Source organism: Chaetodon auriga, chromosome 5 (assembly GCF_051107435.1).
Source record: "Chaetodon auriga isolate fChaAug3 chromosome 5, fChaAug3.hap1, whole genome shotgun sequence".
Lineage (NCBI taxonomy): Eukaryota > Metazoa > Chordata > Actinopteri > Chaetodontiformes > Chaetodontidae > Chaetodon > Chaetodon auriga.
In genome coordinates, this window is record NC_135078.1 from 26178150 (window position 1) to 26192500 (window position 14351).

Sequence of the window (14351 nt, forward strand, 5' to 3'; positions counted from 1 at the left end):
AAGATGTTATACAAAATTTTTAGTTTTTTTTTTTGCTTTATTTTCCATGAAACACTGTGAAGTGTTCAGAAAGGATTAAAATGAAGGCTAACTTGTGTGGGGAGGTTTTTGACTAGTTACACATCCTCTTTTTCAGCAGTGTTTACTATTCACGCAGCCTGATGCAATAGAGCCTTTTGCTTCTTGTCGCTGTGCAGTTTCACCTGGAGAAAACACTCCATCATAAACTTACTTTAAACCAGTCTAAATCTGTGTTTCGTCTAAATTAATGGAGAATGGATGGTAATTAATTGTAAAATCACCCAAAGAGAAATTTCACATTGGTCATTTATTTCAACTTTGATTTACACGATAGAATGATTCTCTTATCTTCATTAAACATTTATAGTATTATCATTGGCAAACATGATAAATACAACAACTACTGAAGATATCTGAATAAAATAACTTCATGAAAATATATTAAAAAGCTTACACTGGAATCTTAGCATGTAATAAGTACCTGCATGGTCCATTTAGCATACACTCAAATAAAAGGCTTCTCTTAGGCAATGAAAATGGCATTGACAGACAACACGGTCATAAATATTTCCATTAATTTGCCAGAATTAAAACAAACAGTATTTTTCTTTGTCACTTTTAATTTTTTGTCTAGTGCATGGCTTATGGAAAACAAAAAAGACATACCAGTGCAAATAATTAGCTTCTTGTATCAGCAATTTTTGAGTGCAATGACTGTGAGGACAGTTTGAGCCATCGAGTCCAGAGCATGACTAAAACCTGACCAAACAAACAAATTCAAATGTCTCCATTTCCTGCAGAAAACTTCTTCAGTTCACATGAGGATGGACGTTCTGTGTGTGAACACCGTCACCTGAAGAATTTGTCGATGGTGTTGCGAGGACCGAGGACTTTAGCCTTTTTAGAAGGAGGAGAGGAAGGCGAGTCCCGTCTGAAAGACATGAAACCAAAACAAACAAAACACGAACGATTTGCATAAATTAAAGCATCCCATGTTGACCTGATTCATGCAACTTAACTGGACATGGAACATGCAGAGACCGCATCTGTAATCAGAAAGCCTCACCTTTTGGTTTTGCCTTTGTTTGCTTGTGCTGGCAGGACACGGCCTCTATCTGCGATCAGAAACACACTCTCATGAACATGGACAGGAAAAAAAACTGCATCATTATCTCTTCTCTGAGAAAAAAAAATGACATCCACTGAGGAGGAACACGATTGCAGAACCTCTTCAGGGATATAAAGAGTGCAATTTCTAGGGCAGGCTTGTTTAAGAGGAAACCAGGGTGCAGTTCATTGTAGGAAATGAATAGGTGAGAAAGTGATTTAGCCATTTCCAAGACCAGGGCAAAGGAAGCCCCATGGGCTGAAATGAGATGTCTTTTCTCTGTAGGAATCAATACGAACTTCTCACACAATGTCACTGTCAGTAAATAACAAGGTCAAAGGCCACTGACATCCTCTCAAATAGACATTCCCTCTGTTAACTCCAAAGGTGTCATACAGCCACAGTTTACAGACATTACTAACAGGATCGTATCTGTCATCCGCAGAGAAAAATACATGCTCAGACTTTAGATCCATGCAGCGAACACTGACACACCTGGAACTCCAAAGTATGCAAAGAACAAAATGACTAATTAAAAGCGGCTATAATCGATGTTTTTATACAACAATGTATGAAATTAGACTTGATAATATGGTGTAAGTAAAACCTCTGTTGGTGATCCATTAGACTGGTTATGAATTGTGCATAATAACATGAGCAACGTTAACCTCTCCAGTTTTGCACATCATTTTTTTGTGGTATGATGCTTCACAAATGATGCTTCAGGAATAAAACAGAATGTATGTTAATAAATAACTGATATCAAGTTCGTGATGTGCCAGTGTTGTGTTCACAACTTGTTTGTGCTGCCCCCAAGTGGCAAAAAAACTTACTCCAGATAAAATGAAAGACAAAAAGGTGCACAGAACACAAGGATCCTGCTTGGTGAGAAAGTGTTCAACTTCATTTACGACACACACTCACCCACGGCCTTCCCATTAGTAAGTGAAGGTGGATTTAAGGGGGATGATGTCTTTCCTCCCAGCTCATGTAGGACCTCCTGGTTCAAGCAGAGGTCAACATGGTGGTTGAAGGTAATGAGGTCATCATTGTCCTGGGTCAGCTGACATATTGGGCAGATGAGGACGGGGCCTTTATCGTTGCTTGAGTGAGGCTGTTGCGAGGTCACAGTTGTGTTGTCACCATCGATCAACAAAGCTGTTTGAACAGAATCATTGTTCAAGCTGTGTTGGTCTTCCTGAGGATCACCTCTGATTGACTCCTGCTCTTCACTGATCTTTGCTTTCTCCTCTTCAGCCTCATCCTCCCCGATCCACTTGTCCACCACTTCACATTCTTTGTGGTCATTCTCTGAGTCCAAATCTGACTCTGTGTCAGAAACTGTGCTTTGGTTTGGCTTTCTAGAGGCATCAGTGAGACACTGGTCTATATGTCTGTTGAAGACATTCAGATCAGTTGTCTCCACCCGCCTGAAGCAGACCGGACAGGTGAGACTCTCTGACACTGTGCCACCACAGCCTGATGTGGATGCATGGGCCACTACAGGAGAAACAAAGTGATTTCCTGAGAGATCTGAAGCTGTACTGTCCCTCTTGTGTGCTTTTGTTGACGAGTCAACATCCTTCTGAGAAAAAGCACCTGTGGAAGGGACCACAGAGGCATCCTCCCTGGGTCTTTCCTCTTGTGTGCTTGCATTCTCTACCTGGAGTTGCAGCCTTCTGATATGAGCCCTTTGGAAGAAAGACTGTTGGGGTTCTTCACCCGGCTGGTTCCCCTCTAACCCCCTCTGCTTACTCCAGCTGGGAACTTGCTCTTGTCTCTGGCCCTTCTGCACTGGAGGAAGACAAGGTTTGAGGCCAGGGCAGGTTTGGATGGAGTGTTCGGAGAGATGCTCTTTCTCAAGCTTTTGATGCATTCCTTGGGGAGAGACAGTAGAGTCTGCCTTGCCTGACTGAAGAAAGCCAATGATGCTCTTCTGCAGGGGCTTTTTATCATCCGAACTGACAAAGGCAGAGATTCTCACACCTACGAGCACAAAAAGAAATTATCTGGAGAAAAATTCAAAATGAATGACAACCGTAATATTATTTCCACAAGCAGTGTGTCACAGCCCATTTAGATTTATTTCAAGTTAGTTATATTAATTGGTACCTCAGTTATATTGCAAATCTAATTACCCATGAGCCTCAGTCTGAGTGGCTGGGGGCTTTCGTTGTCTCTTTCCGTTTTCAGTAGGTCCTTTGCAACAGCAAAGATCTCATCCGCTGTAGCGACGGCATACGACAGCGTCAGCGCCCTGGTTTTCACCTCAAAGTTGACATTCTTCAGCTTCAGCGTTACTGTTTTACCCTTCAGGAAAATAAAAAATACAAAAAGCTGAATTCACATTAGAAAAACAGTTAGGATAATGTCTGTCTGCTGTCTAACAACCTCTTAATTATACGCATAATCAATGATACAGATGTGGAGGGCCATAAACTGAAGAGAGGTGGAAGTCTGTGTAACCTGTCATATCACTGATTGATCTGTCAGAACGCCTCTTTGAGAAACACGCCACAAAGCGCTTTCATAGTAATGTGATCATCTCCCAGGGAGACATTTCCACGGCTGATAGTAGCCCCTGCTGTCTCCTTAATGGCCCTCCATTTCCTTCAGCTATCAAGGCCACATCGGGACCCAGGCAGGGGGGTGATGGTCGTGCCAAGCCATCCAGTCCTTTCTCTATCGATTCGCAGAGGAATGAACAGGTTGAGGTAATTGTATGAGATTTAGTTTGGAGTCAGGGTGATTGTAGGAAGGCCAAATATAAGATGGTATTTGTTTTTGTCGTTTTTACCAAAATAACCCTTTTCTCTCAATCCATTTTGTTGGATTGTCCATTTCTGCCCAAATATCAGAGTGTTTGCTTTATTTCGCTTCAAACAGCATGTTAAGACGAGATGCATCCGAGTAATGTCACAGCAGCTATCAAATGAAACCTATGAACACACAATATAACCTGGCTGATGTAACCAGGACAGGTCGCCAAATGTGTGTGTAAGACGGCGTACTCATTCATCAGATAAGATGCAGAGAGGTACGTATGTGGTGGAAAATGAATAAAGCAGCCCTTGATCACTACCTTCAGTCCTTCTTTCTTCAGGTCTTCTGCTAAGTCTTCACAGAGCTCCCTGCATAAAGACAACTGCTCCTCAGCTTTACTCATTTCCTTAAACGTCCTGTTGAGATTAAGTGTCAGAAAAGAGTGAGGCAGGGAGGAAATGACAGAGAGCTAATAGGATGGACACTGAAGAAAATCAATTCAGCGTCAGTGTCTCTTTATGCCTCATTAAACCTTACCTTTCTGTGCTCATGCTTTTTCTTTCTTCATGTCTGTACAAAAAGCAAAGACAGTGAGTATCACCTCCTCTCTCTGAACTACTGCTTTCTTAATCAGCTGTGTTAAACAGACAGAGAGGTACCTCGGTACGAATGTCGAGCCCAGACCCAGAGAGACCTGCATGAAATTATGCCATGCTGTCTCAGAGAACAACAATGACAGCAACGCCATCTGCTGGCCAAGGTGAGAACAGCTACTGACTCCCAGAGCGTTCAGCATCTTCTCGCTCACCTTCCCAACACCAGAAACCTGGAAGGATACACATTTTTACTGTCTTTAAATATTGGTATAGAATTTCTTTCAAGCATTGTTCCCCCTTCTGTAGGACATCATTAGTCACTTTACACCACATCTGTCAGCCTTTAATAACTACACCACAAGGCTCTGTTTATGCTTTAGTTTGAGCAGTGTGTACTGTGTACTGTACTTTGCGAACTGGGAGATTCTGGATGAAGTCCATGACTGCCTCTCGAGTGGAGGGGAGTCTGTATTGGCCGTTGGGCTTGTTCTTGTCACTGCACACCTTGGCAAGCATCATGTTTGGAGCAATTCCTGGAAGGGTGAATAGTGTGATTGAATCATGTGTTTGGAAATGAACAGCTGGTGAAACATAAACATCATATTGATCATAATTCTAATTCTCACAGGAAAGACTTAATGATTATTGTTGAGCAGGTCTGCACCGTAAAGAATGAATTACAGTTAAACTGGAGTCACCTGCCCCCCTTTTAAATGTTACTTTTATTCAGAAAGTAGGAAGGAAAACAAAAACGAAATATCTGGTAGGATGCAGTCACATATCAAAGTGTGAAAGACTTCAGTTATGATTCTCCAGTGAAACGTACAGTCCAGCAATAAGTTAGCCGCAATCCTAATTGATATCTTCAACAAATCATTCATCGAGACCAAAAAGGATTTATCCAAACCAGTAACACCCATTCAAAACATTTTCCTCTCCATCGCTCCACTCAGCCCATTGAGTCCCCTCTTGTTCGCCACTTGTCTGAATTCATCTGGAACAGGAAGACTCCAAGACTCCATAAAGCTTCGCTTCAGAGGCCAAAACCTCTCGGGGGGTCTGGCATCGCCAAATTTCAGATTTTATTCTTGGGCCTCTAACTTGAGAGCAATTCAGTTCTGGCTTCATCTGGAGGACTCCCACTCTCCCCCAACATGGATAATGATGGAGTCCTCCTCCTCTTGACCAGCCTCTCTGTCTCTCCCTGTTCAAATATGTCATGTTTTTTCTTTCTGATCTCCTGTTTTGTAATTACTTAAAGCCTAATTTGAAACCGGATAAACTACAGTTATCCATCTGGAAACCCAATAAATAAAGTTTGGTAAAAAAAAAGGAAAAAAAAAAAAAAAGAAACACTCCTGTGAAACTCTAATCAAAAAGCAAAATAAATGAAAAAGGACAGTGTTGTATTAATAACATGGTTTTCCTCTCACCTGCGCTGGCAGTCAGCATTGTCTTCTGCTCAATGCGAAAACGCATCTCTCTCACAGCCTCCTCAGCAGACTTCCCAAACACCTCGAACGCACCACCAGCAGCTTCAGAGCCTGGCAAGCAGGCAGAGGAGTTCGGGCTGTCCTCAAACAGAAGCGGAGAGAGCTCGTTCGTCTTTGGCACTGTCTCCTGGGGAAGCTCGACCTGCTCTTCACCTTTACAGAAAATAAAATATCACACGATGGATGTTCATGCTTTTCTAGTGTGTGAAAAGTGAAATGTGCCCGGTCAGGATGTCATGTCTGCATTTCTGTATAATTAAGTCTTGCCTGTAGCGGTGCTCCTGGCACGGTAGCAATGTGTACGCAAGGAATCTGGCCAGTTCTGCCTCTGGTCCAGGTGGTCTGTGAAATCCAGATAGGCTTCATCCAGGCTCATTGGCATAAAATGAGGGTCATAGTCTGCAAAAATCTCCCTGATCTAAGAGGAAGATACAAATTCATGAGTGCCTGTTAGTTGAAGAGAGAAGCCACAAAAAGGCTGCATAGCATTTGTTTTCATTCAAATGTATTTGCATGCATCTCCTTGTTTGTGTGTTCCGCCGTCACCCTCACCTCAGCACTCACAGCTCGGTATTTATCAAAGTTGGTTGGAACAATAATTAAGGTGGGGCAGAGTTTCTTTCCAATGAAGCCAGGCATGGCGGCTCGGACCCCGTACTTCCTGGCATGGTAGTTAGATGTTGACTGGAAAAGAAAGAGTGACACCTAAATAAAACACTTTCACATTAAGAGAGCCAATCTGGATTTCAGATACAAAACTCTCAGTGGAATGTTACATTTCTTTTGACGCACTCATATATAACGTTAGAATCATGGTCAGAAAATTTCAAATGATGTGCTTTGAATAAATAGTTTAAACACTGATGAGCTGCAAAGCTGTGATTAAAGGTTTGTGGTGACTTGTTTGACAGAAAGTTGCACTATGTGACCACCAGTAAGCTGCTGCACATCATTTTTCTATTACACTGCCATTTCTTCCCTGATGTACTTGTGTTAAAGTGTTTTGTGGGCATACTCTACACTGTCTGTCATATACATTATCTGACGCACGTACACAATGAGCAAAGGCTTTAAGTATCTACAGCCCTGATTTTAAAAAAGTTGGTGATGTGTACCAACTTGTTTGGAATCGGGTTGTCTATTATAATTCTGTCAATTCACATAGATTACTTTTTAACCCACCAGCATGCTCATGCTTCCTACAGCCATGGGTTTGTCCCTCAGCTCAGGACAGTCTCTCATCTCCACAGCAGCGTAGAAAGCGTCCATGTCCACATGTACGATCACATGTCTTAGATCACGACTCTTCTCCAGCTCGGTGGCCATCCTGTCGACCTGCAAAGACAGATTTAAGTAAGCACTTAAGTAGCGTTTGGAAATTTAATGGCATATGATATTTGTCTGTATGTACATTTTTGAGTGACCTCTAAGAAGAACAGTTACATCCCGAACACGCCTCACCTGAACTTGTGCTTTCTTTAACTGTTGTTCTGTGATCTGTGCCTTCTGAAGCATCATTTTCTCAATGCGCTGGTTCACCTGCTGCTCTTTCTTCAGCTCATTCTCATAAAACCTAGATCCCTGCAGGGAAATGACAAGGAAGAGAAAAGAGTTATAGATTCTGTGGCACAGCTATAAAGAAAAGCCACAACAGCACATCTATTTTTAGGACTGTATGTCATTAAACTGAGGGTATGGGGCTTTCACACAAGGCTGGACCTCACATTTCACATTGTCCATTGCGTACCTGTGCTTTATAATACCTTTCTTTGTTAAGATTCGTCAGACATGAGAGAGGACATTTAGTAAGCAGTCATGTATGAATGAGAGATTCTTGGTATTTCACACAGAACTAAGGGAACAAGTCTATCCGAGCTCTAGCATCTACCTTGGATGTCTCCATGATGATCTTGTTGATCTTGTCCCTGTCAAGACCCTCCATGCCAGCCTTGTTGTCATTGAGGGCCATTCTGGAGAGGAAGCCCTCTGCTTCACTGGATGCGACCCCGTTCTCCATCCCGAAAAACTGACTGAAAACGTAAAAGTAGTTTCGCTTTTGGCAGTATGGTCCAATTTATTATGATCTCTGTTCTAAAGTTTAAGATAAACCTCTGAGATATCGTAGCTGTGTGTCACTTTACCTGTGATGTGTTTCTCGATGGATCAGACAACCGACGGCAATTCAGCAACTTACCGTTTCACTGACAGAAATTATCAGACGGAAGCCTTCTGTCTGACGATCATTCTACATGTTTTGAAACAGTAACGGTGATGTTTTGGCGGCACTTCCGCGTACTGCGTCATCACCGGAAGAGGCGGGACTTGGCTCTTTTTTTTATCACTTTAATGATTCAATTCAATAAAATAAGTTTTATATTACTGAATAGGTATTTGCGATAATATTGGACCGTTAAGAGAAACTTAATTGACATTTGATCACGTTTTAACCGGAAGACGACAAATAATAAAAAACAACATGTGAATGTTTAACTGCTAAATTAACATTGTCTGGTAATTTCAGATGTGTCTAGTCCCATAAAGCGTAAACATAAACCCAAAGCTATGAAGGTACTTTTGGTTGACATCACGGAGCATTAAGAAACTGTCCAGCTGCCCTACAGCGCCCCCACGTGGTAATAAAGAGTCACAGCACATTCTAGTTGATCGCACAATTGAGACTATTATATTATTATATTATTGAGACTATAGGAAAACTATACTATAGGAAACAGAAGTTGTTTGGAAAACTACATTTGTAATAACAATGGTGTCACAAGAAAGTGTCGTTTTAGACTTCATGACTGAAATTAGTGGTATTTCTTCTATGGTGGACCCCGTGAACCATGGCCTGGGGCGTGATCACTGTGTCTTCATACATGGAGTATAGATAGTGGTCAACAGAAGGACACTAAACATAAAACTGTTAAAAGTAACCTTTGGCATAGTTTGAAGGATGTCAGTCATAAGAATCTACAGCAGCCCCACAGTCAGATAATGCTACAGACAATCTCAAAGAATAAAACGTTGATAAATTCACTCTGAACCATTATGGCTGACAGTTTGTTTTCCAAAACCACCTTAATCACAGTGTTATTCTCTTATCTTTACAAAATCCATGCACTGCAGTTTATGGCAAAATCCAAGTTAAGTTAGCCAAATGAAAACTCGTATTTCCGGTATTTTCTTTTTCAAAGTACACCCTTTGTTTTGTATAATTTCAAGTAGAAAATAATTAAGCATATTTAGGGGAGAAATCCATGTCCAATTAAAACAGTATTACCCCTACCCACTCCTGCTGATTTTGGTACGAGTTCTGTTCCATTGTAATTAAAATAAGAAAAATTTTATTATTTTAATTTCAAGGCGAATATGTGCCACTTCCTGTAATGCCGTAGTTGTGTTTAACTTGACGCCTCTATTAGGTACACAGTAAAGCGTGGCTGCAGCTCCTCCCCCCGACCTGAATGAAGACAGCGAGTCGGTCCTCCGCTATTGCTAACTAAACTGCGGAACTACACCACCGTTACAGTCCGTTGATCGTCATTTGTAGCTGGAAGTGGAGGTACAGCGTTTACTCGAAGGCCTCCTTATCGACTGCTCATTTGAGTGGTTTATCGACTGCAGTTAAGATAGCTAACCAGAACCGTCACAAGTTTCTAGTTGAAGTTAATGTTAGCTAGATGCGTCGTTTGACAGCTAACGCTAACTAGCTAGTCTCATTGGTATTCGACGTCAGTTTCAAAACAAAGCCCGCAAAATCGAGAAGTTGAGACTCAGCTGTCACCTCCAGAGAAGGTTGCTGCAAGACAAGCTAGCTAGGTGTAAGTCTGTCATCCGACCGAAGATAAATTACGCCATTCCGCTGATGTTTAACACACTCAGTTCTGCCTAATTAACGTTATTTCGCTGACGTTAAGGCTAAGTTAAAGAAGCTGTCAGCAGGTTCGGCTTGTGACGCGTTTCAATTTATCTAATCCTGCTAAGCTACGTGCCTGTGTCGCTAAAATCAGGTTCAAGTTTTCTTTGAAGCTTGGATTTAACGTTAAATGTCCGAAAAGAGTTCATCGTCCGGTTCGGATGAGGATGTGGATCCGGAATCCGGCCAGCCTGTGGAGCTCGGAGGCGTTTTAAGCAAGGTAACGTAAGGTGATCCAGTGTGCACGTTACCCTGATTGATGCTGCAGAAATAACTTAAGATAGATATTGAGTGCTTCAAAAAATAACCACTATCCCGAAAGCAAGATGTATATTACTAATGAGGTGGAGAACTCCTGTAACCTTACACACATCAGTTAGGCAGAGGACGTGTTGATGGCATGGTGCAGCTAACCGCTTGTGTTGTACCTCCTGTGTGTTTACAGTGGACAAATTACATACACGGATGGCAGGACCGATGGGTCGTGTTGAAAAACAATACTTTGAGCTACTACAAGTCAGAGGATGAACGGGAGTACGGCTGCAGGGGGTCTCTGTGCCTCAGCAAGGCTGTTATCACAGTAAGTATCCCCCATGATGTGAGGAAGGGGCACCACTCTGCTGCTAGGTGAGGTAGCCTCTGTTCAACAGTTCAGGGACTAAGGGCTCATAAGATGGGCGACAATGAAAGGCCTCAACAAGGTAAGATTTAAAAACAAAAAAAAAAAAAACCTTTATTGGTCCCAATCTGGGGAAATTAAGTATGGTCTCAGGGATCCGGTGTTTCCCTGTATTTCCCTGTCATTAGCATCGAGTTGGACTTTAATTCCTTCCATCCACAGTCCTCAAAGGTACAGAGGTAAACATTAACTATAAATGAGGCTGTTACTAACATTACAGGTAAGGCAGTGGGCTAAGTTTTAGCAGACCAAGGCATTCTTGCTCCAGTAGTCATTTGAGAGCACTCTTGTGTCTCTTCCTCCTTGCCAGTTTATTTCCCTGGCTACTTGAAATTGGTGTTCCTTACAGTTAAAATCTAAGCTTTGACCACATGCTGTTGAGATGTGCACCTGTATTCTCCCTGTGCAGGCCTCGTGTTGGTGAGATAAGTGAAAATCCAACAGTCTGGTTAAATATTCACTGTTCTCTCTGAGCATACCACCAGTCCAGAGGCCAAACAAATGGCTTCACTGTGATTTGTTTAATAGGATTATATGACTCAAAACTGGAGGAAAACGGCAACATGAAAGGTTATGGTTTGTTTCCTCTGTTGAGACTGGTCATTTGAGTGAGCACAGCACCAATTCCTGTGTTTGTGCAGACCTGAATGGAACTACACATGACGTTATGGATGTTTTGTAATCGTGTTATAGTAGGCTAAGGGAGAATGCACACAGTTTTATTACACATGCGCACTTATAATTAATGACCCACAGCGTCGTTTTACTACCTCTTCCTCCTTCTGAAATATCTAAAGTAAGTGCTGTCTAAGGAGATCATGCCATGAGGACTCAGGAATGCAGAAACAAGCCCCTGCTTCTCTTCTTGCCTAACGTCAGTCTGTTACACACTGTGTAGCTGCACACGCACTGTGCTTTCCTCATACAGAAGCAAAGTATTCAGGAAATTTAACTGTGTGAAAATTCCTATCGTCGGCCAGCGTCCATTATCAAAAGCTCACATCAGTTCAAGCTCTTGTGTATGTATTAGTATTTTCCTGTTATGTGTTTTCGTACAAAGCACACTCATATGAGTTATTGTAAATATTTATAGTGTTCTCTGTTATTTTCAGTTTGAAGGTCTTTGTCTTTTTCGTGAACTATGACTATCATTGTTTGACTTCCGAACACTGAAGATGCCACAGAAAAAAAAGCCAGTGCAGCATGGATGTTCAGTAGTGCTTACGCAAGGAAAGGAGACTGTTCGAGGCAGAGTGAAAGAGGTATAAACTGGATTGTAAAGCAGAGGTTTATGGGCCGTGCCTGACACAGCACAGTGAGATAGACTGGATTTCTCTAACCAGTAATGACAGCATGGCTGGATGCTCTTGAGGTTACCATTGCACGACCCTCCTCATTTTGAAATTTTGAAACTGGAGCGCATTTTTGATGTTACACCTGTCTCTAAGGGGAAACTTTTGCATTGAGGTTGTCAGTGACTGTAATAGAAAGTGTTTAAGGGTCAGAGAAAACCACTCACCCCTGTCAGCATCCCAGATATGCAGCTTGTGAAATGTAATACTAGTGTTTAAGTGCAGACAATGTTGCGTAAAGTTATCCAGGCTGACACTTGGAGTGTGTGTTGCTGTCGTCTGTGGCAGCAAATAAACCAGCGCATGAGCATAATTCAGCAAATCTAATAAAACTTGGGCAACATGAGCTTATGTCAGCTGACAGAGCAGCTGTAGTTTTGGTGCAGATGAGGAGAAAAACGGGAAGGAAATCCAAGACAACTGTGCCTCATTTCTTATTAGGAACCTTTGCAGAGCAGATCTCTCCTCAGCTGAGTGCAGTGGTCAAATTCCAATCTCAGAGGAAACAGGAATTCTTTAGTGCACGTGTTTGGGTGCCGAAGGCAGCCAGCAGTTGGAGCTGGGTGGGGTGCATTGTAGAATGCGGGAGTGAAATAGTTGAAAGATTTGGCTCAATAGCAGAAGGAAAAGTTATGATGACCCAGGTTCAGACGAAGGCACGCTGAAAGGAACTCTGTTTTTCACAGCTCTGCTGCGGTCGTTTAGGGTTGCGCCTGCAGACATAAGACATCAGTTTCTAATTAAAATTCCTATTTATTGTGTGGCAGAGGCTCTTCTGTGACTGATGGAATCCATGTGTGTCCAGAATGTGTCATCGCTGCTCAGCCAGTGTCAAAAACAGACAGACAACTGTAGAGGCGCTATACCGGGAGTTTTGCTCTGATTCCTCTGTGACTTTATTGAATGAGGGGAAAATGTTAAATTGAGTTTTTGGATTTTGGAATTGAGACACAGATTATGACAGTATTTCTTGACATGACTCATGCACTCTGCCGAACAACTACTCATGAGACCTCTCCTCTCTCTGTGCAGCCTCATGAGTTTGACGAGTGCCGTTTTGACATCAGTGTGAATGACAGCGTTTGGTACCTCAGAGCTGAAGATCCTGAGCACAGACTCCAGTGGATTGAGTCGATAGAGCTGCACAAGGTGAGTGGAATGGGTTTCTCTTTCTTCAACAGAGACTTTCTGGATCATTCTTGTCGGCCTTTTTGTTTTGTTTTTTTTACCTTGGTTTTCTTGTCATATCGACTGTCTTGTGATAAAGCTATTCATGGGGATTTTGCCTACTTGCAAGCAAGTCAGCAGCATTACCCTGATATATTAATTAATAGCGCAGATGCTCTGTGTGCCTGAATGTGGTCCCTGTTATGCTGAGGGATTTTGGATTTTTTCATTTTTTTATATGCTTCGTGTTCCCCAAGAGTCAGAACTAATTTTCTTCTGCCATATTGTGTCAGTTCCTCAGGCCATAATAAATAAATATTTGATTCTTTCTGCCATACCTACTCACCCACTGAAAACATTGCTTTGCTGCATTTTTCACATTTTTCTGGTATTCGGGTTCAATTTTGGGTCAGGCTGTTTTTCAGAACAGACTGGGAGTTATCTGTTTTGTTCAGTGAGCTAGGGTGTGGCAGGACAGGGATTCACACACACACACACACACACACACACACACACACACACACACACACACACACACACACACACAGCACTTCCCCCTGGGAATGTGAGGAATCTGAGGAGTGAGGTGTTGAGGTGAGGGTATCCCCTGTCATCAGATACCAGGGAGCTGCAATGACATCCAGTTAAGGATGCGTAGTTTCTCTACATAAAGTGTGTGCAGCACATGAGATATATCGTCCTGGCTTACAGGAGATGATCTGTGCAACATGTAATGCTGTAATCTGTCCAAAACTAGCTGACACAGCTTACTGTTTGTTACTGAATGTGTCATTTTGTCTGCGTAAGTATGCCATAAATATTAAACTGGTTAACCATATGTTTACTTTTATTTTGTTCTTATTAATTTGCCTGAACAGTGTTCAGAATCCTGTACAGACACTGACCCTAACCCAGAACTTGGATGATATCAATAAGTGTGTTTGTACTGTCACACTGGGTGACTTACAGTTCTTCATTGTGTGTTTTATGGGTCTTCTGGATAAATGTCTGTGTGAGTAGGGTGAGAAGCAATATTATATATTACCAGTGCACTAGTAATCTGAATTATTTAATGGTGGCATTTTTCTTGCTTGTGTTTGCCATGTAAAAAAAAACCTAGTTGGGAGACCACCATCAGAGTACCGCCCTTGAAAAAATAATCACTATTGTGTGAGTTTGCCTTTGGCCTGTTTCTCCACTAAAATGGTGCTGTGGATGGTTTCATTAGTGTTGCTGGGTGTGTGCATGTCAATTGA

The 14351-nt window shown here is 42.1% G+C and overlaps 2 protein-coding genes across 5 annotated transcripts in view; one reads left to right on the forward strand and one right to left on the reverse strand.

The window, feature by feature from the left end:
* Window positions 1-296: 296 nt before the first annotated feature.
* polk (polymerase (DNA directed) kappa) lies at window positions 297-8275 on the reverse strand. 2 transcript variants are annotated; one of them, XM_076731927.1, is made up of 15 exons: window positions 8176-8275; window positions 7870-8011; window positions 7443-7562; window positions 7164-7316; window positions 6534-6665; window positions 6249-6399; window positions 5922-6134; window positions 4897-5021; window positions 4552-4718; window positions 4430-4462; window positions 4212-4308; window positions 3268-3439; window positions 2054-3115; window positions 1088-1136; window positions 297-952 (listed from the first exon to the last, which is right to left on the reverse strand). In XM_076731927.1, the coding sequence occupies exons 2-15, from the start codon at window positions 7996-7998 to the stop codon at window positions 871-873; spliced, it is 2685 nt and encodes an 894-aa protein (XP_076588042.1). In that variant the 5' UTR covers window positions 7999-8011; window positions 8176-8275; the 3' UTR covers window positions 297-870. The 2 variants fall into 2 exon arrangements, with proteins under 2 accessions (XP_076588042.1, XP_076588041.1); XM_076731926.1 differs by having other exon boundaries at window positions 8123-8251.
* A 1133-nt stretch (window positions 8276-9408) lies between these two features.
* LOC143320459 (ceramide transfer protein-like) overlaps window positions 9409-14351 on the forward strand; it is a 20052-nt gene continuing 15109 nt past the window's right edge. For all 3 annotated transcript variants that reach the window (XM_076730120.1, XM_076730122.1, XM_076730121.1), the window contains exons 1-3: window positions 9409-10117; window positions 10343-10477; window positions 12961-13077. In XM_076730120.1, coding sequence (XP_076586235.1) covers window positions 10028-10117; window positions 10343-10477; window positions 12961-13077 — 342 coding nt within the window. In that variant the 5' untranslated portion in view covers window positions 9409-10027. The remainder of the gene's footprint in view (window positions 10118-10342; window positions 10478-12960; window positions 13078-14351) is intronic.